Raw genomic sequence first — 23,918 nt, forward strand, 5'->3', positions numbered from 1 at the left:
ATTCTGAACCAATCACATTCGAGATCCTTTGGCCTTCAGCTCGTGATCAGTTAGTACTCAAGCGATCCGGTAACTTCTTTATCAATGACAATGAGAGCTATTTATAAACGCAATCCCATACGACACACATAATTTTATTAGGATAACCTATGGTTTACAGGGACTTTAGGGTAAAATCGTATTTAGCAGTCGTTAGTCAATTGCAGCAAATTGCTGTCAACTGGTCGGCGCAGAACGGGGCGAATATGTTTCCGCCAGAGAAGCACGCCTTTTCTTACACCATTTTCTTCAGTCTACGCTGCTTCGTTTCCATTGTTCCAACTTCAATTTCACCGTTCCCAAGAGCGCGTACACAGAGCTGCGTTCTGAAACCTTATTCGAGTATCGTTGTTTCTCTGTTTGATCTTATGCGCTTGACAGAGATACGATGATACATGAGTTAACTCCGGTAAGATTTCAGAACGCAACTCAGGAAGTCAAAGAGACTGCAAAAGTTGGCGCGTTTATGCGAGGGTGCAGGCAAAGAGGATTAGGGGTGCACGAATTAGGTTAGCGTTTGCGAACCGAGTGTCCATCCAACGGCTCTCAATTTGATCGAAAGGGTGTAAATTACAAATCAGGAAGACTGACAAGTTCCGACTAATACCAAACAAGTTTTATAAAACTACATGATATTGATTCAAATTCTAATCCGTCTTCGACTCGCCTGTAACCGGGTGTAAATGCGCTCATATCCATCATCTAGTCAGAGAATGATTATTCTATGGTATCTATACTGATTTAGCAGTTACATCCAGATGACTGGAATCAGTACCGTCAGGTCGTCACCAAAAGCCGGCACGCTAATATGCTCCTACAGTGCCCTAAAGCATGCCTTCCAAAATTCCAATGTCACAGGAAGAGCGAAGTAGACTGTAGACACAAGAATAATGTCAAAGATAACATTACCACGTGTCAGAGAATATTAGTGTGTTTACCATACGCTATTATTGCACCTTTATTTTTGAACATACACGCGTACCGATAAAAATGTCATACAATACATACTCTTAAAGTTACCAGTAATTTTTCATACAATATGAATAGTAAATCGAAGTTACATTTTAATAACGTAACAATAAAAATTGGATAAAATCAGTACTTTTGTCACGATAATGAGTTACAAATTTTTAAATATAGGTTACAAGAATTTTTAAATACGATAATTTGCTGATATTTAGTCACTTTTGAAAGTTAAGCTGTACTCCGTCGCAAATATTCTGTTAAAAGTAGATAAAAGCATAGAAACGCATACAAATGTATTGCATTTCAATCTGGTTCTGATTATGTCTATACGGCTGTGTAAATTTTTTTCCATACGTTTCCAGTGGACACTGCTGCATTCTTTTTTACTAAGATCGAAGATACAGTTGATTCAAAAGAAACACTACTCACAAAAGTATTAGCTGCATAAATATGCTTATTAGGTAGTTGGCGTACAACTCTTATTTTATCTTATATTTAACCATTCATCCGTGTAAAAGAAATGCACTATACTACATGATAGTGTCGAGGTACAAGCCTACAGTATATCTAATATTAACTGGCGCAGGTTTCTGCCAATGATGTCACCTTGAGGACGTATTGCAGGAACCACATTGACCATTGTTCCTAGTTACGCAAAGTTACGAGGTAAAGAGGTCAGCCGTAAACAATGTCAATGTTGGTAGTCACATTTGTTTGTTGCCTGCGGGAATTTTGGCAAGTTTGAAATTTGAAGAGTATGGTTACCACGCTCGAAAGTGAAGTAAGAATGGCACCATAACTTTGCCAAAATGAGAAAGCAAATAGAATGGGGTATGCACTGAAAAGAAGTAATAATAAACTATAAAAATTTCTTATTCTACAAGACCCTAAGACTCTCAACCTATTGTCAATAGCCAAAGATCTTTACACATCATGGTATAATACTTTGAACATTAACCAGCTTTTCGAATATACTACAATAATTAATTTACATGCATACCTGTAGATCGTATTTGTTATTATCATTTATAGAATCTCCAATAGAGCATCAGTTCATTTATTTAGTGCCAACAGATATCTCTATGTATTTGTCTTGATCATTGAAAAATTAGATAAAATAGTCGACCATCATATGATCCTGTTGTAACCTTTCATAGACAAATACGTTAAATTTTTTATACTATTTTGCGTTTGTGGGATATGTCGAATAGAAATTAGATGTATTTGGAGGAAAAAAAGTTTCATTTTCTATGGGTTGGGTCTGTTGCTGTATTCAGCAGACTTTGAATTAATATTGAGGTGTGAAATAATTAAGTCTATCCACTGTATTCTCTAATTTCTGAAGAATCAGCCATGAGATTCTTTTTTAACAGTCTGTACTGGCGGTTGATCCTCATCACTTTCAGCGTAGTCGCTCGAATTAATCCTAATGTTGGCCTTAATGTCAGTCTTAAAGTTTAGTTGTTGGAGAGTAACCTCATCATGGAACATTTGATTAGTGAATTGAAAGTTACTTCCACTTCCAGTCTTAGTGTTTGGATTGAAATTGCTGCCGTGAATCTCATTGAAATGTTTGTAGAGGGCCAAGGTCGTATTGAATTCCAATTCACACCCCAGAACCTTGCACCTGCCGAGCCAATACGAAATCAATGGGGGACTCTCATTAAAATACCGTCAAAGTTTTGCGTACAGTGTATAATTGAAGAACCTTACCGAAATATTTCAAGGCTCTTGGAACTGGGAACCATGGGGGGCTTAGCGTTAGCATGATTATCCTGGTAATGTTTCCATAGGGCAGTGACATTGGTCACTTCAGCACCACATCCGGGCATTTTGCATCTGAATTATCATAATGCGATCAATATATCGTATATAATTATTTTTATCATTCAAAACTGAAGTATAGAACATGCAGGTAATTGCGTAACATACAACAAGCATCGATAATTACCTACAGAGACCTTGCATGAAACTAGCGCTGGCATTTATGATAGGTATACCTTGATCAACTAAAAATTGATGAGCCCTGTGATAAGATGGGTGTATTTTTCTTATCGAACGGTCAGAGCAGGTTAAGCCCAATAAAAAGTAAATTAGCCAATCGTAGATGAATGCTCTCCTATCAGTTGAGGTACTATTTTCCGCAAGGCATTGCCATTTGTTCACATGCATGATCTCTATAGATACATTAGAAATGCTCACTGCGAGAAACTTACAAGAAAAAGCTAACGGTGGAGGCCCTTCCAGACCGGGGTTTTGGTGGCTTGGTAGGTTTCATACTGTTGGTATTAATAGCTAATTTGTGACTGTCTTGATGGTGCCGATAATGTGAAATATATTTGTACATCTTTCCGCAGCCAGATACTTCACATTTATAAGATTCCTGTTTATTTCGTGACATTCTTTGCTTCTTTGGCATATACTCTTCATCCTCTGAACAGTTACTATTTGTCTCTGTAATACTTTCTTCTATTGTTTGTGAGTCGCACTCAAACCCACTTCGAAAAACTTTCTCCAAATTACCCAAGTCTATTCTGTGGCATTGAGAATATGGCTGCACCGAAGATATATCACTCTTTGAGTTTTTTGTAATTGTTACTTCTTTGCTGACAAATACAACATTCTTATCCAAAGAATTTCCCGCATCTGACACATCATCTGCATTCGATGTGAAGGTATCGTATTTTGTCAAGAAATTTTCCTCAGCCATAGACAGTTCTTCACTTTTGAAAAACTTCGAGTCATCCTGGAAACTTGATTCAGTTCTACATGAAAATTCCCCCAATTTTATTGGAAAATCTAATTTTTTGACAGGAGACTTGTATTTATTGAAACTTGTATTATATTTGAGATTTTCATCACACTCCAACGGCATACTCTCTTCACGATTTTGTGTAGCATTTGTTGATACACTAATATTTTCCAGAGTGAATTCAATGTTTTGTTGACCATTGACATTTTGTGCGTCACCCTTCATACTGTTGTTGCAAACCTCTTCTTCATTCTTCGAAATTTCGTCATCTACCATACCTTCCGGTCCTTCGAGACATATGATTTCGGGTTCGATTGGTAATGTCGACAGTTGCCTATGACAGGAATCAATATGCTCTTCCAAATTGTTGCTGGTCGTATGAAGGGAATTGCAGCTGGTATAAGGACAAGCAAAGACATGTGTTTCATTGTTGTGCCATTCCTGGTAGTGACGCCACATACTTCCAGGGTCAGACAATTCTTCTCCACATCCTGGTTCGCGACAACTAAATGAGAAGATTGAAAACAATTATCTGCCACTTTGAGCAACTATCCAACAACTGATTTCGTTCTTGAATGAAACTTCAGTTGGAAATATAAAAATAAATAAATAAAATGATAAATAAACTTATCAATATCCGATGCATAACTTGTTTTCACAAATTTCTATCACCATCCGATGAAATTGTGAAAATTGAGAGTGAGTATATGTTAAATCGAGGTGTTTGACTCACATGAATTTTATTTTCAACGCTTCTAGAGCTTCGTGAGTTCGATATTCATCCCGATTGGTAAATACTTTTCCGCAACCATTTTGCTTGCACGTGTAAACATCCTGTAAATATTGGTTTCAACAAGATAGGTCAAGAGTTAATCGTAATTTATGTATTATAATTAAAAAAAAAAAAAATCATATCAATGAATTTCTGTAGAAGAAAAGACAATGCTACAACGAGCATGCTACCCGATTCAAAGGGGGGTGAAACAATTGCATTTTTCAAATCAAATGTGAGCAGCCAAGTAAATTGTTTTTATTCAGGGGTCAATGAACCCTGCTGTGAACTCTACATACCTTTTTCGGTGCTATATTTTCTATCGTTTGATTTCTTGAGACAAACCGGATAACACTGACTTCTGTTGGTCTGTCACAGGTCTCCGTACCTTGCCCCATCGTGTTCAAAGCCTTGATAAAGAATCATAATACATAGATAACAAACATAACATAACCTAGTACGATACAAGAGGAATGGATGAAACGTCGATAAAATTTAAGTAGTGAAATAAGTCGAGTTTACGACTCCTCGGTGGTCGCAATCATTATAATTGAAATTACAGGCCAGCACTTACCAATCGGTTTTAAAATTCTTTACTCCGAGCAATTATTTCTTGAATTCCCTTTAACATGATTGTCAATAAAAACAATTTACTCGCGCCGTCGGCAGCACCCACGTACAAATTAGTCTTCGATGTTGTACAAAAGTGGAATGTGATTTGGTTCCACATGCTACTACCGAAACCACTACTCGCAGCGCCGCTCACGCTGGGTGAAGATCGGTATTGGAGGGTGAAGTGTCCTCACTGATGCGGTCCTTGTGAACCTGGGCGCGTTTTCTATCTCTCTCTAGCGTTGGAGACAGAAAAAGACAGGCCTACACTAGCTCATCTATGTAGTATATGCACTAGGGTTCCGACTCGAGAAAATGGTGGACCGATCAGAAGTTAGACGTCCACTTGTCAGACTGTTGAAGCACCGGAATGCTCTAGATACGGAGAGAAAGGTACAGAGAACTACCTCACATGGGTTATCAACTGAAAAAGTTTTCGGTTCAATCTGATTGGCGGGTTTTTTTAAATGTGAAACTTTTGCTACATCAACGCCATCTTAATTGGAGGTATGCATGTATACACTTTTTCATGGACACTTTCTACGATATCAATCACGCTTTCTATACACGGTGATCAGGAAGTAAATTACTTCCTTACGGTAATAGTCCTCCTTACCTCTATCCAGGAAGTGATATTGGGGTGAAACACATTTCAGTCGAGGGGACTTAACTCCGTATTCTTTCTGATTTCAAACGCAAGACACATTACGATCGGAAGGTTGTAGTACCGATCGCGCCATTCGTAGCGCTGGTTTCGTCTGTTGCATTATGTCTTATCAAATGCAGTGCAACAGACGAAATCAGCATTGCAAGCAGCGCTACTGGGACGATACATTCCCGACCAGAATATGGCCAGTTTTGTAATGTGAAAATATGTCTTACTACAGGTCTAGAAACCTGCGGCGGCCTAATGTATTGCCATACATAACCTTATTCCGAAGATTTTCATATTAACAAGTAGCATGAGTAGCAATAGTAACAGCAGATTATTATTTCACTTTTCCATCTTCGTCTCGCAAGGGAACCAAGGGAAATGAGCAGGCGCGGCTGGGGATCCCTTGCAGGTAGCGTTCTATGCGGAAATACAGCGAACTATGGACTTCGCCGTTCGTAGTCGGGACCCCTAACCATCAAAAACGTCGTCCAGCTCCAGCATCGAGACGTGTGTATGTATTACATACTACGCCGTGGTCCTCCTTAATCTATTACTTCCTGCCTCTACCCTCCATAGCTCTAGGCCATCGGGTATTGCTACGCCATCTAGCTCAAGCCAATGTCGGTAGTCCGCTATTCAATTGTCTAACACGCAGGTCCGGTGAGGCTGGCTCTCTTTGTGTCATGCATGCGCGCGCTAGAGTGTATGTGTGTGCGTGTGTTCGAATGTATCCTGGCGCAGCTGCATTTTGAATCGATTCATGTATGCAGTGTGTTTCGTTTTGTGCTGTATTATCCTTGCTATTATACGTGTAAAGTATTCGACCGTCCAGTGATCGCCAGTGAGTGTCTAAATCACGTAGAGTTTCACTCAGTGCGTTTACGATTATTTTGTCACATTGTGTCGAGTCCTGTTTTCTCAATTCCTTTTATGCCGAATTCTTGCAATTTATGATAGTGTACTGTGTTTATCGTCAGGACGCGATACCAGACGCGCTGGGTGCATCACCCTCGATGAGCGTCCTGCGAGAAACTCGATACGTAAATAAATAGTGACTGACCACGATTTTCGTGGTAATCATCATCGTCTCATTTTTTTCGTACAATCGCAATATTTCAGTATAAAGTGTAATATTTAAGGCGTTTTGACCAGTGCGTGAATCTCAGATATATACGCGTCAGCGATTCGTCAACTCCCTATTTTCAGCTGCACGCTATATACAAAGGTGAGGATTTCTTTTTATTTATCCGGTGCTCAACTGCACTCTTTTCTCTCCCTCGCTTATCGCTTTGTTCGGGCGGATATTTATTATTAGTAATGCATTTGCTGTAGGTGTATAAATTTGACTCGTCGTACGTATTTCATTTACTTCCAATACTTGTGATAGTTCGCAGAAGAATACAGACTAATTGTATAATTCATAGTTTTGTCGTGGAGTAAGGATCGTTTCTGCAGGAACAAGCGAAGAGCGAAAGTGAGTGTGAAATTCTTTTCACGTTGTCAACACTTGGGGATAATTATTGCCAAATTACAGCTAATCCGAATACTTGTGCGTAAAAAAAATACGTTAATAGAGCGCTATTTTGAACAGGAAATATTATTCAGGCAACTTCTAGGATTCTATCACTAATGCAGTATCTCAGGCTATTTATTAAACAATATAAACCAAGAGAATAACTCATGAAATTTGAGACTCTCTCGTTAAAATGTGCGAGAACTGGGTATGGATCAGACCAGAAAACGCAGTAACTGCAAACTCAGATCGCTGATAATGCTTATTACGAATAACGATCAACAAATAAAATCACGTCACATGAAACATGGACGATTGGAATGACTGACTTGTTGAATATTCACCGCTTCTACGATTTCAAAATGTATTTCTCATCCGACGGGGAGTTTATAAGGAAATGTGCGCAGCCGTTCCATTCTCGTCGCGACCTGTGTTTCCGTAAATGAAAGAAAGAAAAAACAAACGAACAAAAAAAAAAAACTCAACTATAAAAGTTCTCGCTAATTACTCAAAATTTTGCGTTTCAATTGTGGTTTAAAAAAATCAAAAAAATTAATAAAACTTGAAAATTTTCTTTGTCAGGTCTTATGAAAAAAAAAAAAAAAAGATTTTGGATACGTAATCGTGTTGCGAATGTAAGCGTCCTGTGCTGCGAGGACCCCTTATAGTAAGAGACCCTGCCGTTGGTCGTGCATAACACGCCTGAACGGATCGATCTCTGCGCGCTGCTCTGGCTGCTCGTCGAATCATTGTGTGGATTTCGTATCTATATACGGTGCACCGGATGTATGGATGTGTGTGTGAGGTGCACGTGAACGTACGTCTATCGTTTACAAAGGGTGCACCGCAACTTCTGGAAAGGACGCGTGCAGGGGAGTACTGCATGATGACGTCGTCGATGAAAGGCCCCCGTGCCTGAATCGCTTTGCCTGTACTGTGTATAGCTGTGCAGCATCGTACGCTAGATGAATACCTTGTATACCTGAGGAACATTGCAGCGTCTTAGAAAACTGCAGCAACGGTTAATTCTGAGTTTTAGGAATTTATGTACTTGGATAATATAATATAAAATATGTTTCATCGCGGTGATTCGCAGGAAAAAAGTACCTATGATTAGTTACTTTATAATGCCTGCATTTTTTATTTTAGTTTAAACCGTTTTTATTGTTACCATAACAATGTTACTATAAATTTTTTATGACTGTAACAAATAAAATTTTGCTCAATGTAGACTGCGCGATATCCGGGAAATGTGACAGAGTCCCAGGTGTGCGCGATAATTATTATTTCAGAAGAGGAAATGAAATATTCTCGTATGAATGAGTGGAGCGGTGAAAATATGAAATTCTGAATTAGCAGCCGGATTATTTTTACCGTGTAATAACTTTGTCGCGTCATAATTTTCAAATGAATAATATACCTACGGGAGTTTGACGACGAGTCAAGGTTGGCTGAGCGCGTACGGAATGCCCCATATCGAATATATATAGTACGATAATTCAAGACCGTTCATGTGTTTGCCGCAGAGTCAAAGATGAGCCAATCCGGGGACGTCAAGACGACGGAGAAGAGCACGGACAAAAAAGAGATCGCTCACGAAGAGGAGGAAAGAGAGAAGATGCTGAACGCGGAGAACACGAGGCACGACACCTCCGAAACGCAAGAGAACTCCGAGGAGCAACGGCCCAGGAAGAAGATACCGATCGGGGGAATAAAAATGCCCGGATTTTGCCGAACCAAGAGCAAAGAGCCCTGCAAGGTATTGTAAACTGCCGTTGTTTATAACTGTGTGTATACACAAGCATTTATGGTCCTCATATAGATGCAGAATTATTAAAATTAAATTTTCTTCTCTTGGAAACCTCTATATCCTGTGGTTTTTTATTAACTATAAGCTTAGATTTTGCTATTTCGTAGAAAAGAGAACAAAAATTTTGTTTATCTAATAACAGACAAAAATGCAATAAAATATCGGTGTATGCGTCGAATTCGATCCAGCGTGGTATACCTAATACCCCCCCTTCCCCGGCGCAAAAGGAATATGCACTTCCACCAACCGGTAACCGACGTATTTCCTGTATCGCGCCAGGTGCGCCAGGGCACTCTCCTTTTTTTCGGCACTGGGTATATTATAGTGTACGTTTTGCCTCGCAAGATGTTATACAGGGTGAAGAGGAACAGGCTGTCAGATACACGCATTTCAAACTGAGTGCAAAAACATGCCCAAAATAAAATTCGAATTTTTTTATAACAATCAATGTTCAAATATTATTTTAAAGAGTGCTGTGCAGTCCGTGCATTACCTGAAATATTAAGAGCTTGTCTCAGGTTTCACTTCGGCATACCCTGTATATACCCAGAAACAGGCGGGCTTTTAGGTAGGTATACACGTACCTTGTACCACTAGTTGGGTCGTTTTGCCCTGGTCAGTGTCAACCGTATAACGCCATGTGCACTGCGAGGATACTTACAGCTGCCATGTGCTGCACGGTCTGTGATCTCGGCGGTTTCGTTCCGGACCGTGCAGCATCAGCCTGCAGTCGCCAGAAGTCTAGAGCTGCATTAACAATACGTTGATAAATTTATAAAATATGTATGGGAATTTTAATATTCTTTATTTGCATGATAAACTTTGCAGGATCTTTGATTCAGCCATTTCCGTAGTCAAAGTGTTGCGTTTAAACAGTGGCATCTAGCACTGGATACTGATGGTTGTACGAATGGAAATATAATATTAATACGACGAAATTTGGCAGTGACTTGGAGATATGTTGGTCAGAATATTCGGAAATATCCTCGCAAGCATCGTAAGCTCATTTCTCACTATTACTGCACTTGAACCAGTACTCATAATTCTTTAAACCTCATATTTTCAGACGAAACTTTTTCAACGGCTTTTATTATCATTTGTTAAGACAATTGTTTAGCTTTCTTTAGTATTTTCGATTGGCTAGCAATAGTAAAAAGTCACTATGATAAATAAGAAGAACTTTTTTTTAGAAAAAATAATAACTGAAATAGGTAAAAAAATCTGTTTCCGGTATTGAGGGACCAGTAATGGAAGATTAAATAATAAAATGCGTGCTGGTGGTTCGAAAGTAAATTCAATTTTCTAGCACATTTTCTGAAGGAAAAGACCTGCCAGCAAACATCTTAGATTAAAGACGAAACAGCGGAACAGCGCCATTTATTCAAAAGAAGGAGATAATAGCAGTGTCCGGTACTAGGTGCCGTCCGGCGTCACAGGACTTCCTATGTAACTGGCATCGTTGGTCCTTAATTTCAAGAGTGGCGGAGAGACTCCAGACCGCAGCTAAACTTGGATTTTTTATCTTCACTTATCTTTGTACACGTGTACCAGAACCAGGCAGAGAGACAATTATCGCACTTTGCGAATGCGCCAGACGCAGACTGTGTCCTTTGAATCCACGTTCCCATACATTGGAGATATCATCTCGTCTTTATCTGGTAATAGGGTTCAGCCTGCAGTCCAACGTAATTCTTACGCGTATCACATACTTATGCTGGTCTGATAAGTAGGGGGACGCGCGACGACGTGGAATGCATTCCCTAATTCACTTGACTTCAAACAGTAATAATATTATTAGCATTATGATTAGTTACAAGCAGTTTATTTCATCTCGAAATTATTACTCTGCAGACGTCTCTGAGTCCACGCTTCGCCCATACGATACACACTGTGTATTATGTAACATATAACAATGAAAATTCCTCGTCCTTCCAATTTTTGGTAAAAATGAATCTTTATATTCATTTCCATTTTTGTGTAAACGTATCCAGACCCAGGGCCTCGTCGTCCTCCGTTTTGGAGTTGTGTATGACTCCCCAGAAATAAAACCAGCAACCACCATTCTGGAACATCTCTCACGGACAGTTATACTCTCTCACTTATAACGTAGCGCTGGTAACAGATTCTACCGTTTTCCTACCTACCTACCTATCCTAAATCTATTATAATATCACAAGTGTAGGATAATTTTAGGATAAAGTAACGGGGTACAATTTATTTTCCTCTCTATCAACAGGATCTGCAATCTAGTAGAACTACATAAACACGTTTAGTATACGCGCAAGCTTTTGTTGGTCAGATTGGAATAAAGAAAAACAAACAAAACAAAAAAATATATTTTGTATATTTTCTGTTACAGGACGACGAGAGCAAACCCGCGGAATCGGTGAACCTGGAAATTCCGAAAAAGAGTGCAGACTCGCAGCCGCCAATCTCAGAGAAACCTACGACTCCAGTGAAGGAGGCTAAGGATGCCAAGGATGCTAAGGAGGGTAAGGAGAAGGAGGGACGTCGCGGTATACTCGACGCCATACGGCTTCCGCTGGTGTCTGTGTTTCCACGGAAGAAAAACAAGGTGAATACATATTAGTATTACAGTCATATTGATTTGTAACGTATATATGTATATATGTGTGTATACCGATTGACAAATACGGATTGCATTCTCGTTCAATGGTTGTGAATTCAGGATCTATGCGTTCAGAGCCACAATCGGATTAGCGGATTATCTTGGACTATTTAAAGTTACTGGTCTTCCCTATTCATAAATTCCTGGGGTTTAACGTCGGAGGAAAATTCACTCCGGATAATAACCACCTCCTTCAAACAACCGTTATTGAACCATCACGTTCAGAATTCACCGTTCGATCTAGCAACTACATAATATAATATAATTGTAAACTATATCGAGAGCCTGATGGGGCGTCCTTTCACTGCTTCGGGTCAGTGTCTACTCGGTTGAGGCCTTACAGGAAACGCTATGCTTGTAGCACCTAATCCACCCTCACAGTTTGAAGGGCGTTGCTACGCTGTAGTATCACGTATACATGCGTTACGTGGGAATTATGTTTCATTATTATTATTATTGTTATTTTTATTTGTACCACACTATGATCCCACCTGCTGGTGAGGTGAACTCAAACCTAGTTAGTCAGTCTCCTGCAGTTTTCAGGGCTTCGCTGCCGTTTACAAACGTACTTCTTATACCATCGGAAACACAACTTGACAACCAACGACACAACCGTACTAACAATAAATATTATTATTAGTGCAACTGCATAATCTTTCTGATGCTTACATATAGAATTGTAGAAGTATTATTTAATATTCTTTTACGTAATAATATGGGATTTTATGATCTATAGGAAGGGTGCGACGCAGAACGTGGAACCACAGCAGTTGCCGGCTTGGCAAGCGTCGAGACGCTCGACGAGGGTGTAGCTGTTGGTGAAAAAACAGCCCCAAACAACGACGACGGTATGGAGACGGTACGCCTTGACAAAGATGGTGTCGAGCCAGTGGCACCATTACCGAAACAGCACCCCATTCTAGCTTTCTTATCGATGGCAAGAAGGAACTTGTTTGTCACAGGTTAGTTGCAGGAATTGACAAAGTCATGTTTCATGCGTTGTATTCAATTTATACACCTGGTTAAACAACCAACTAACTCCATGCAACTTCTTCCGACAGTTGGCACGCTGCTTATTATTCTCCTGATGATAATAATCTTGGGTATCGCCTGCGCTGGTCCACGTTATGAGCCCGCCGCTCTACTGCGTGATTCGCGATTCATTTCGGCTGTTACGTCCTGCGGTCCTGTCGAAGGTGTCCTTGAGGATGGTGCATACGCTTTCCGGGGTATACCGTATGCGGTACCACCCGTCGATACTCGTAGATGGTTGCCAGCGGAAAACCTTGAGCGGATTGAAAATTGTTGGACGGGAACTTATGCGGCCCACAATGCTTCCGAGAAGTGCTGGCAGTATGACGCCTCAGGTCGTCACGATGGTGTCGAGGATTGCCTCTATTTGGACGTGTTCACCCCGGACGTCCGGTACCACTCTCCGTTACCTGTCGTCGTCATGATCGGTGCTGAAACCCTCAGTGGCACTTCACCGGGTGTGATGCAAGCCTCGGCTAAACTTGCCAGAGACCGGGATATTGTTTTCGTTCGACCCAATTTCAGGTGGGTTACAATTTTTCATCGACCGTTTTTCATTTTTACTCTACTCCCTAGAATACTTTTGATTAAAAACCGTTCAATACCGGATCCACATGTAACGTCGTGCGAAATCGTTTCAGGCTCGGAATTTTCGGATTCCTCGCGGCCGAGCCGTTGACGCGATCAACACACCCGCCGACATCTGGAAATTATGGTCTCTCTGATGTGATTGCGGCTTTGAATTGGGTGAAACTGAACATCGAGCATTTCGGTGGTAACAAGTCATCGGTTACGTTGTGGGGTCACCGGGCTGGCGGGACCCTGGTTACGACCCTCGTCGGCTCGCCACGGACCAAGGGTCTTTTCGCTCGCGCCTGGGTGTCAAGCGGTGGTGCTATATTCCCAGGCAAGCCACTATCCGAAGCTGAACAAATAAATGACCAATTTCTCGAGTCGGCGAGATGCACGGACGCAGCCTGCCTCAGACAGAAGACTGCTGTGGAGCTTATGAACGCTGTACCCTCGACCTGGTATCTTTCCGACACGAAACTTCCCGAGCCACGAGAAGCCACGGTGGAGCGCAGGCATGAGTGGCTCGTTCTGGACAACGTGATCCTGCGTGAGCACGTCGGCCAGGTCTGGGCGGGAACGACTCTCCCAGTCAGTCTCGTCATGGGTACAACCGCTCAGGCTGGCACCCCGGCGCAGCTTCTGGCTCCTAACGCAACCCTTAACGCGAGTGAAGCAGAGAAGATGGTTCGCGAGTCGCTCCTAGGTACTATGGGTCTCGCTGACGAAGCGCTGCGTCGGTATAGCCCGACCCTTAAGGGCATTGCAACGATGATCTCAGACATCCGGGTGGTTTGTCCTCTCCTGACGGTCGCTCTGCAGCAGTCGACCATACCATTTTACGTTGTTACTCAGCCCCGCGGGGTTGCGGGACTTGCCGATGTCGACAGCGACGCGGCCGCCATTCTGGGCACCTACGCAGCTAGAACATCCGAGGAGAAGAGACATGTGACGGCGATGCAGCAGCTTTTCAATCACTATGTATGGCATGGGGAGGTCGCTCAGGCCACTTCCAATCTCAAAACAAGCAAAACTCTCGTTGTCGGTCAGGATGTCCTCCCGGTACAGAGCTATGAAAATTGTGATTTTTGGATAAACAAAGACATTGTCCCGAGATATGCGAGGGCCGATTAAATATGTCTATAATCCGCAGATACACGCTGAAATCTTTTGGATGAATTTACTTGTGACGAAGATACGTAAGTTTAAGTAGGGGTTACCCTGCAAATGTAGCTGTAAGAAGTAACAGCCGTAGAAGCTTGCCAATTTTTTCTTTGTATCTGTTTGAACAACCAACATGTATTTTATTATGGTTTCCTTCCACATATCATTTTTTCCGATTTATTAAAAAAAAATGTAGTCTCAATGTGAATAACTTCTACAATTTTCAATATTTTTGGCTCAAATTTGGTGTGTACGTCAGTGTACCATTTTGAAAAATAAATAGAGCCAGATTTTTGATACTCAATTTTTCCTCAAAGCGGAAAGTCGACGAGCCTCAAGTTTTTTTTTCTAAGGTTATTTGGTTGGGCAAACGGTGTTTATTGTTCCAAGTAAACTTGGCAAGCTTCTATCACCATTAGTTTTTACAGGTTCATTCGAAGAGTAAGCCCCTTTTATAAAGTGTCCGTATCAGTCTATAGCATGACTCTCGTCTAGCAATGGTTCATGAACAAAATTACCTTTGTGGGTAAAATAATCGACTTTGCGAATGAACAAGGTGAGTTTAATCACTGTACCGGTTTATAATTCTACTTACGCTTTATTTATGTGGTAATTAATTTAATAACCTCGTGTAGTATAAAATTATCTACCTAAGCAGGAGTAATTTTACATACCTGCAATGGGGCGCAATGGGGCGTTCTGCTAACTACATGCATAAAATTGCTAAATACTCAGGCTTTTGTTTCTCTTCTCTATTATTATCATTATCGTTATTTATTGGAAAAACAAACGGCAAGGACGAAATTTTCTCAATTTCCTTTTCACTTGGTGTAAGTAAACCCCGTCAGTAAGGAACGATGTTATTATCATAAATGGCGCGTGCATTATAACTCACGAGTCAGTGTCGAGGTAAGGCCATGAGTAATACGTGTCAATGTATAAATGTCAATGAAATTGTAATATATTAAGTCATTAAGGTGAAGTCAGCTTAGCTTAAGATGACAATATAAATGACAATGACATTGCTTATTAGTATAATCTTGTGAGGATTAAGGGTAGGTAGGCAGGTACCGGGAGTGGGACAATCATGGATCATTGTTGATTGTCCATTTCAATCGAATGTACCAACCACTTTACCGTTACACATGCGGACGGCTTTATATTCGAAGGGCGGTTCGGTAAGTGGGTGGTAACTATAGTTGGATTTGCATAAATGTAGTACGAGCAAACATCGAGTATGAATGAGCATTCAGAGGTAATGCCCTCCAGATTTTGTATGTTAGGTTCGGACTGGTCAGAATGGTAGTACATATCTGTGTGAAAAATTGTGTAAGCGCTTAAACGTAGGATGGCCGAGAGAATAGTCTGCCGATGAGGTTCGAACCTCGACTGGTTCATTACCAATTCCGATGAACATAATTATATATTATCGTATGGTATAAACTTATGGTCAACCTGATCAACAACTTTTCAAATATTAAGTATCTGCTAGCGTACAGATGGTATATTCAGTTGAGTCGTAAACCTCCGCAAGGGTTCTTGGCTAATTTGAAAAAATACTATGTTGAAACTCGATATGATGTCACTTTCTGTGATGTGGGATGCGATTTAACTCAATAGACAAACTGTACTTGGTGCACAATTTTTAAAATGTAGCTTTTTTACTTAAATTGTTAACCCCAATTTTTTATACATGCATATGAAGGCATTCGTATTTTAAGCAGTATTTTGTAGCTTACTTCGAACTTCTTCAATTGGCCAAAATAAGTAACCTTACAATACCAATAAAATACTCAACCATAGATGAGAAGTACCTGTAAGTTGCAGTCTTTTGTAAAATGTATCAATCTTGACGTACAAGCTTTACATGACTGAGATGGTGACGTGCGGTTGAACGGTCATCTCTTTTAAATTTTTCTCAACCTTATATATTAGACAATATTTTTTGTTTCGGACAATTTTTTAAATAATGGATAATTCTTTAAATTATTGCAAATAAAAAATGTATGGATAGTTCTTTATTATTATTATTTTTTTTTTAAAACACATTACTCTGCCATTAATAACGCCAAATGACTGAATTTTTTTTTAACTATTCTCAATACATGCAATTGCAGATCAGGAAAAAAAAGTAGATGATACCAAAAGAAGACGATTTTTTGAAGATTTTTAAAACATGGCTCCAGGTGCTCAAAAATTTTCAAAACTGGTGACATGTATTTCAAAGTAAACAAGTATTCATGAGGTGACTGACGCATTACAGGTAGCATGACGTCTCTTCAAATTGACTCAATCACAACAAAATTTTGTAGTTTTTCTACGTGTGTGAGCCAATTAGGATATATATGTGCATACACACACACACACACACACACACACACGTTTTAGTGTATAAAACAGAGTTTCTACGAAACTAAAGACTTGGAAATTTTCAACATGATTTTACTCCATTTTATAAGCGTTTTTTTTTTTACTATTTATAAAATACATATTAGTTTTGCAAAAAAGTATACATCAACGTTCCATCTTTGCAATCGTGCATTGCAATGTGAAGTACTTTTTTAGGTGTATTTTTCAATAAATTAGATCCTTGACGAATAACTTGAAATAAATGAAATGTGATATACTGATATGTTGTGCGTTGATCAGTTGTATAGAAATACAGATCACTGCATCTCTAAAGTAAAGCTGATAATCAATTGAGAGCATCTGTTTTCAAACGTAACGTAAGGTTTAAACTATCCAGACACATTCACACGAGATTTTTTGGAAATGCTTTTAATCACGTAAGCTGTAAAATGTTTGATTGCAGATGAATAGTTGTGAAGCTGATTTCATTTACTGATATAGCATTTTTTTAAATTGACACATAACAATGGTATATACAGGTATTGTACACACCCCGCACGCTAACTTTGTAACGATAGATTTAAATTATTACATAGGTATAAATTTCAGTATTGTATCTGATGTACCAATAATAAATAGTGAGATTTAAAACGACCAAATTGTACATTGAATTCATCGACAAAATCGATAGCAATGTGGGCGAAAAAATCCGTTCGTGCATGAGAGATGTAGTAATCAAAATATTAATGATTAAATTAATTTTAGTTAGAGGAATGAAAAGAGCAACGAAATTCAAGATTTTTGTTTTATTATGAATAATACACAGATGGTGATTGTATGTGCACAGTTTGAGTATCCCATTAGCTGTTAATCTGTAAAATGAACACAAAGAGCACGACTAATTATTTTGAACCAATTTGTGCTCTCGTAAAAGCACTTCATTTGCACAATCAGTAAGGAACGATCAGCATTCAAAGTGTTGTAAGCACTTCTCAGTCCGCCCGTTCACGTAATCATCATTTAATGTGAGAGAACTTTTCATATCAAAAATATTTGACGATTTGCTTACGATTTGCTAAAATGGTGTTTGAAGAAAAAAGTTACCTACATAATTATGCGCTGAGAACACATGCACCGCCGACAGCTTTGATCTTATCTTCGGCTTGTTTGCTGAAGAATTTCGCCTTAACAATGACAGGCTGCTTGGGCAGGCGTCCTTTGCCCAAAAGTTTGTAATAACCCTGAAAAAAACAACAGACTTAGCGTAGGAAATAAAAAATTAAAAATAGAGTAATTAAATAGAGGCTGTGGATAATTTTCGAAATAATAATTAATCAGTAATGAACATTCCACATGGAAAGTGTTGTACGCACTTTTAAGTCCGCCCGTTCACGTAATCATCATGAATTGTTTCTCAAATTGAGGTGAAATTTAAAAGATATATTTTTTGTTTAAGGCGGTGAAAAAATATGCTCAAATCAAGCGATAAACTTACAGCTTTGACAAGATCGATGACCGGGGCCTTTCCGTCGGTCGAATTCTTGTATTTCAACCTTGTTTGTTCAGAAACAAGGGTCCATAATTTGTCCAAGTTCAAGGTCGGACACCACTTGGTATTTCGTCGTAAATGATAGTTCCTCATACCAAGCTGAAAAAGCAGGTATTGTTTGGCAAAGAGTTGCAACATGTTCACTCTAAAATTTAAATCTTATATAAAAACATCAGTACTGCGGATGCATTCACAACGTATCAGTTCGCCGGTGAAAGGCACTTCTATTCATCATAGTTAGCAAATGCTGGTAATGGCTAATAAGGCTGTGCCAGTGAAGTCTATGCATACCTTGCCAAAGTATCCTGGATGGTACTTGTCGAAGTTGATACGGTGATGATGCATACCACCAGCGTTACCACGACCACCGGGATGTTTCCTGTGCTTGCCTGTGAGCAAAAGTTGGATTATGAAAATTGAAAACTTAATTTGCACACCGATTAAAAATGAGCGTCAGCATGACTGCATGATGAGCGATCATCAACGTGTTTACGGTCAGATGGTAGGGTGAAGTCAGAGATAAAACTGATGCAGTTACTTGATTATCGACTTACCGATACGGCCATGGCCGTGGCTTACATGTCCACGAAGCTTCCTAGTCTTCTTCTTGTGAGTGGACTGTGAACAGAAGAAATAAATAATGTTGTTACAGACACACCGATTATACTTGTATTGTTGAAGTCGAGTGAAATATCCACGTGATACATTGTCTGATTAAAAGCAGAAACGCCGATGCGTTACACATATAACCGTAAGAAATTATCGGCGATAAAACGAGATACGTTTTGCAGGTAATTTAGTGTAATTTAACGAACGGATGCACGGCGATAACAATGGATTAACAACAAATTCTCGCCCCGACGTGACACTCACCATCTTGAATCTGGCGTGAAGAAGGTGAAGCGCGGAGAACAGCAAATTCAGGCGGTTGCGTGTTCCCAAACGCCACACGACGGAAATATGTGACGCTTCTAGCGGCAGTCCCGGCAGTTAGTAGAACTATGGAATACATGACCTATGGAATATCGCGTGTTTTAATTTACGAAACACATCTGATACGCAGTTGTTGATGATATATTACTGATCAGATTTTACTTTCTCTTTCAAAGCAATGAACCCTTTTTCTCACTTGTTCGTTCATAAATATAGAGCCTATAGTCGAACAAAATATCTACTCAAAGATATAGTTCTACGTAGAAAATTGATGTTAATTCAAAATATGTACATTTTTTTTTTATAAAAAAGGAAATAATCGAGTTAAAAACTTTTTTCGGAAGAGTGGCATGTTGTAAAATACAACGCTAATTCAATAATTCAAAATTATCAACGAACAATTCATTCCATTAAAGTGCAATGAATTTGGTTAAGCGCAGAAATATAGTTCCATAAATTTATTTCGTGTTAGAGGGCGCTGCAAAGCGAGGGAAACGTAAAGTTATACGGGCCTCAAACAATTGACTACCGACCGTACCGACTGCCGAGCCGGGATAACAAAATGGCCGCGATATCACCCGTCAGACTGTGCGGATAGTATCTACAAGTTTCTTCATGAGTTGCAAAGAACAATACAGAAGTGTGGTGTGGTTACTGTAACGCTGACGCTGCTCAAGAGCTGCAGTGCTCCAGAGGATGTAACTCTTCATGAGTAAGTAACACGCAAGCCATTCGAAAGCCGAAATTTGTAGATACCGACTGCCTGTATTCGTCAACTGTTTATTTTGTATTCGGTCATATTTGTTCAACGAATGTTTCGATTGTTTTCTTTTTGTTGTACCGATTCATCTCTGATATATTACAAGACTCGCACTGTTGTGGGCTGTTTGTATTCAACGGTCTATAGTTCGTTTATCGCTTGTAGCCTCCGTTGGTATATCCCTGAGCAATGTTAACCTGGCGCTATTTTAAATCGATGATATTGTCGACGGAGCTGTCAAAATCATCGGATGATTCGTAGATGGCGCTAAGCTGTGCAGCTAGTTCGCGGTTAAAAAATTTCCTGACGATTGTTTTCCTCAGTTATTGTTCTACCTACGTGTGGTGATTGGCGTGCTGCAGGATGAGCTAACTTCACATTCCTTTGGCCGCGGATTCGAACAGGTTTGGAATACTTTCGTCATACGTCAGAAAATTGCAGAACAGTAATGAATCCGTAGGACTTTCAGGTCGGATTTGAAACTAACCTTCTGGAAGAAAGTTTATTTTCCGTCGAATAGTAATCACGATTGATTTCTATACGTATTATTTTATTAAGTTTTGCCAGCATGCTTGATGCTTGGTGTCACCAAGTTTGAAGTATGTAGGGTCGAAGGAATGTAAAGTTTGGTAAAACGAATCTGCTATTAATTTTATACAATCAATTCTCTATCCCTGGATTCACTGAAGTTAATTTTAAATTCTATCTGCAATCAGCGATTGATACCTTTAAGATTTCGTTGCAGCTCGAGTTTGCCCCCCAAAAATCTGATTAAAATCTTTGATATAAACACAGAAACTTGCAGGATATTTGATTAAAAAAAAAAAAAAAAAAATTTCGAAGTAAAAATGGTGTAATAATCGAGCTGATAATCATGTTTTCAATGGTTTTTACCTTAAGAGTAAGGATAGATATTTAAGTCAACTTGTTTTTTTTCAAACTACCTAAAAGTTGGTCTAGATACCAAATGCGATACAATTGAGGAACGAATTTCACGTGCAAACTCGGTTACGCCTTTTAGATACTTTAAAAAAAACTTCTGTACGTTTTACTAGCAAATGCTAGCGGATAGCAAATTTTTTTTCCATAATGAAGGAAGTAAAAAATTGTTTAAGAAATTCGACTGATTTAGAAAGATTGGATAAAATTTTATTTCAGAAACTGGTTGGGTACTTGGCTGTAATAATGACTGAAAAAATTCAACTGTCAGCTGTATAATGTATCACGTGTAGCGATTTATCTGTATCGCTTTTCAAAGTACGCTAATCACACGTAAGCTGGGAAAGTTATCAGATAATTTTATCAGTAGGGTATTAAAACTTATGCACTCATCGGCATCATTTACTTCGTATTTTTGTATTTGAGTGGGTGTTTCAATGTCACTGGCACGTGTTCAGTTTTCAAAAAAATACGGAGTTGCGGTTAAATTTATCTCAACATAAGAATCATATTTTGACCAAATACCTAGTAGCATTAATATTCCGTAATTTTTTACAATTGCAGATATTATTTGCAAATAATCATTCCTGTGATTAAGGAAATTTCCATCTTTTCATATCTATTATATTATTTTTAAGAAAAATTCAATTTCAGTAGATACCGAAGTCTCTCACGATTCGATACAACTTCAATTTCCATTCTCCGATCGTAAAAAAAAACTTTTGCCTCACGTGATTCATCATTAAAAAACGATGAAAACGATACGATGTAGCCGAGAAATGAAATCTACAAAGAAACGGCGGTTTTTCACCCCCGCCGTCGTTACCAGAATAGATAAAAAGAAAATAACGTTGCCGATCATCTAGGGTTGAAGACGGCACGTTATGTAGGTACCTATTTGGGAGCGGAGGCCAGATATTCTTTGTTCGTTCTCAAGACCCTTCAACCGACTAAATGTTTATGGTATAGAGGAACGTATGCTTCAATGTGCCGTAACACACGCAACCACTGCTACTGCCTACGGGTCACCGTTTACGGTTTCAGCATTCCCCCAAGACGTGGCTCTTCAATCCTTTTGGAGAAGGAGGAGAGTATAAAGTACTTGGGCCGTAATTTTCCAAAACTTCTAGATTGAAATTTGAATTTTTTCTCCAGTAACCGAATCGATTCTCTCTCACACCATAACAATTCAACCCTCGCTATGATATTCTTGTTCTGCTTGATGCATCATCCTTGAAGAAGGTATACGTATACTAAGCGTGCGTAAATACGTTCGCTCACGTCCCTGACCCTTCCTCAGCTTCATATATGCAATGTATACTACTTAGATCTGTGCGATGGCCGACACGTCGCGTCGTTCGCCTTGTTCTTCCGAGTGCGAAGAGGGAGCACCGTTCCGCGCGTCGTCGACGAGTCCAACGACCTTGTACCCTTGTCCAAGTCTTTCTCAACGTCGTCAGGGTGGGGCGCGGCTCTTTGTCATTCCTCGTAGCGTCTCGCCCGCGGTTGGGAACGGTTTGAAACCTACCCACGTGGAGCTCGCGTATCGGCCGTGAACCTGGGGCTGCAGGTCGCGAGGGAGGGTGAAAAAGACCAAATATTAAATCCAGTCATTTGCAGCTTTGCAGCTATTGAACGGATCGCGGATTCCGCAGAGCCGGAATTGATCGTCATCTTCGTGCACCAAAGGTGATTAAAAAATGAAAACAAGAAAATAAAAAAAAAAAAAAAAAAAAAAAAAAAAAAAAAGAAAATCAAATCGCGGGCGTATTATATATAACGACACGATTGTTGAAGTACGACACGGCAGGACGTAGTGAACGAAATTTTATTCGGTCCGCTTAACGGCGGTTTCTTCCAGAACGCGTGGGCTTCGTCCGTCCCATCCGCGTCCTCGGGTCAAGCACTTCCGCGGCGAAGAGCGTCCGTCGGTTGGGTGTGGGAATCGGTCGGTGAACGCCACGAACGCGGAGTTCCTGGACGATGATCGTTCGCTCTTGGTAGGTGCAGCGTGTACGGCGTGCCGCAATGCACGGTGCATTCCTTCGAAGGCCAGCAATGGCCAGCAACGTCGGGGTGGGTGCTGCGTTCGTCGCGTACACACACGTAGTATGTATAAAAAAATGTCGAGGCATGAATACGTACGCGATAAAGAACGAACGAACGAACGAACGGTGTACGGTACGCGACGTGTAATAATATGCACGCATGGTGATGCAGGAGAAGTATCATCGTTGGTAGCCTTGCGACGAATTGGTTATTCTTATGCCGCGGTTCCCCCTTTTTCACCCCCCATCCCCACCCCCACCCCCGTCGCTGTTCACCAACCACTCCCAAAATACAACGCCCTTCTTCAGTATTATTACATCGTCGCTACATAACGTATCCACGTATGCACGTATGCACATAGGTATATACACGCACGTTAGCGCTCGATTCTGATTCTCACTAGAGCGGAAGCGCATACCTAGACGTTCTTTCGTAAGGCAATAACGGGCCCGCGGGCCCGGTTCTTACTACGGGCAGCTTATGAATTCGTAAAACATCTCACTCGCTCGCTCGCTCGCTCCTCGCCTTTACTCTTATCTTGTACAGTATGTTACAGGCATGGGTACGTAACCTTACTACGCACGAGAGGGCCAATAGCCATGAATATTACTATACGCATTTACCCCCAATCTTCCGCAACGGTCAAAAAAACCGCACGGGATCCGGAAGACGCGATGTAATTATTATCAATATTCCTTGGCGAGAATGAAAAAGCTGGGAAAAAAAAATCAGTTACAGTTATATATACAACCTACCATGTGGGTGGGCACCATTTGCACCAGTATGCTCGGCTGATATTTCACAAGCCATTGAGCTCAGCCCACA

At 40.1% G+C, this 23,918-nt stretch overlaps 3 protein-coding genes across 4 annotated transcripts; 1 reads left to right on the forward strand and 2 right to left on the reverse strand.

The window, feature by feature from the left end:
- Positions 1-984: 984 nt before the first annotated feature.
- Positions 985-5,229, reverse strand: LOC124412570 (zinc finger protein GLI4-like). The gene is made up of 6 exons (XM_046892554.1): positions 5,104-5,229; positions 4,829-4,939; positions 4,491-4,591; positions 3,222-4,262; positions 2,719-2,844; positions 985-2,632 (listed from the first exon to the last, which is right to left on the reverse strand). The coding sequence occupies exons 2-6, from the start codon at positions 4,925-4,927 to the stop codon at positions 2,353-2,355; spliced, it is 1,647 nt and encodes a 548-aa protein (XP_046748510.1). The 5' UTR covers positions 4,928-4,939; positions 5,104-5,229; the 3' UTR covers positions 985-2,352.
- A 1,273-nt stretch (positions 5,230-6,502) lies between these two features.
- On the forward strand, positions 6,503-20,848 carry LOC124412567 (neurotactin). 2 transcript variants are annotated; one of them, XR_006929806.1, is made up of 7 exons: positions 6,503-7,021; positions 8,836-9,068; positions 11,479-11,694; positions 12,485-12,710; positions 12,810-13,305; positions 13,422-14,559; positions 20,839-20,848. XR_006929806.1 is itself a non-coding variant. In XM_046892546.1 (6 exons), the coding sequence occupies exons 2-6, from the start codon at positions 8,844-8,846 to the stop codon at positions 14,482-14,484; spliced, it is 2,226 nt and encodes a 741-aa protein (XP_046748502.1). In that variant the 5' UTR covers positions 6,503-7,021; positions 8,836-8,843; the 3' UTR covers positions 14,485-14,652. The 2 variants fall into 2 exon arrangements, 1 of the variants encoding a protein (XP_046748502.1); XM_046892546.1 differs by lacking the exon at positions 20,839-20,848 and having other exon boundaries at positions 13,422-14,652.
- LOC124412573 (60S ribosomal protein L27a) lies at positions 17,655-19,381 on the reverse strand. The gene is made up of 6 exons (XM_046892561.1): positions 19,286-19,381; positions 18,967-19,030; positions 18,704-18,801; positions 18,359-18,511; positions 17,968-18,104; positions 17,655-17,735 (listed from the first exon to the last, which is right to left on the reverse strand). The coding sequence occupies exons 1-5, from the start codon at positions 19,286-19,288 to the stop codon at positions 17,976-17,978; spliced, it is 447 nt and encodes a 148-aa protein (XP_046748517.1). The 5' UTR covers positions 19,289-19,381; the 3' UTR covers positions 17,655-17,735; positions 17,968-17,975.
- Positions 20,849-23,918: the final 3,070 nt, after the last annotated feature.

The sequence above is a fragment of the Diprion similis genome, chromosome 11 (genome assembly GCF_021155765.1).
Source record: "Diprion similis isolate iyDipSimi1 chromosome 11, iyDipSimi1.1, whole genome shotgun sequence".
Classification (NCBI taxonomy): Eukaryota; Metazoa; Arthropoda; class Insecta; order Hymenoptera; family Diprionidae; genus Diprion; species Diprion similis.

What these genes read in the sequence shown, in the direction of transcription:
- LOC124412570 (XM_046892554.1), bottom strand. Translation starts at nt 4,927, where the DNA reads ATGGGGCAAGGTACGGAGACCTGTGACAGACCAACAGAAGTCAGTGTT. An exon ending in AAAATATAGCACCGAAAAAG is followed by an intron (nt 4,592 to 4,828) that starts GTATGTAGAGTT and finishes CAATATTTACAG; the next exon opens with GATGTTTACACGTGCAAGCA. An exon ending in GCGTTGAAAATAAAATTCAT is followed by an intron (nt 4,263 to 4,490) that starts GTGAGTCAAACA and finishes CTTCTCATTTAG; the next exon opens with TTGTCGCGAACCAGGATGTG.
- LOC124412567 (XM_046892546.1), top strand. Translation starts at nt 8,844, where the DNA reads ATGAGCCAATCCGGGGACGTCAAGACGACGGAGAAGAGCACGGACAAA. An exon ending in TTCCACGGAAGAAAAACAAG is followed by an intron (nt 11,695 to 12,484) that starts GTGAATACATAT and finishes TATGATCTATAG; the next exon opens with GAAGGGTGCGACGCAGAACG. An exon ending in TTCGTTCGACCCAATTTCAG is followed by an intron (nt 13,306 to 13,421) that starts GTGGGTTACAAT and finishes AAATCGTTTCAG; the next exon opens with GCTCGGAATTTTCGGATTCC.
- LOC124412573 (XM_046892561.1), bottom strand. An exon ending in CCACGGCCATGGCCGTATCG is followed by an intron (nt 18,802 to 18,966) that starts GTAAGTCGATAA and finishes TTTTGCTCACAG; the next exon opens with GCAAGCACAGGAAACATCCC. An exon ending in ATCCAGGATACTTTGGCAAG is followed by an intron (nt 18,512 to 18,703) that starts GTATGCATAGAC and finishes CTGCTTTTTCAG; the next exon opens with CTTGGTATGAGGAACTATCA.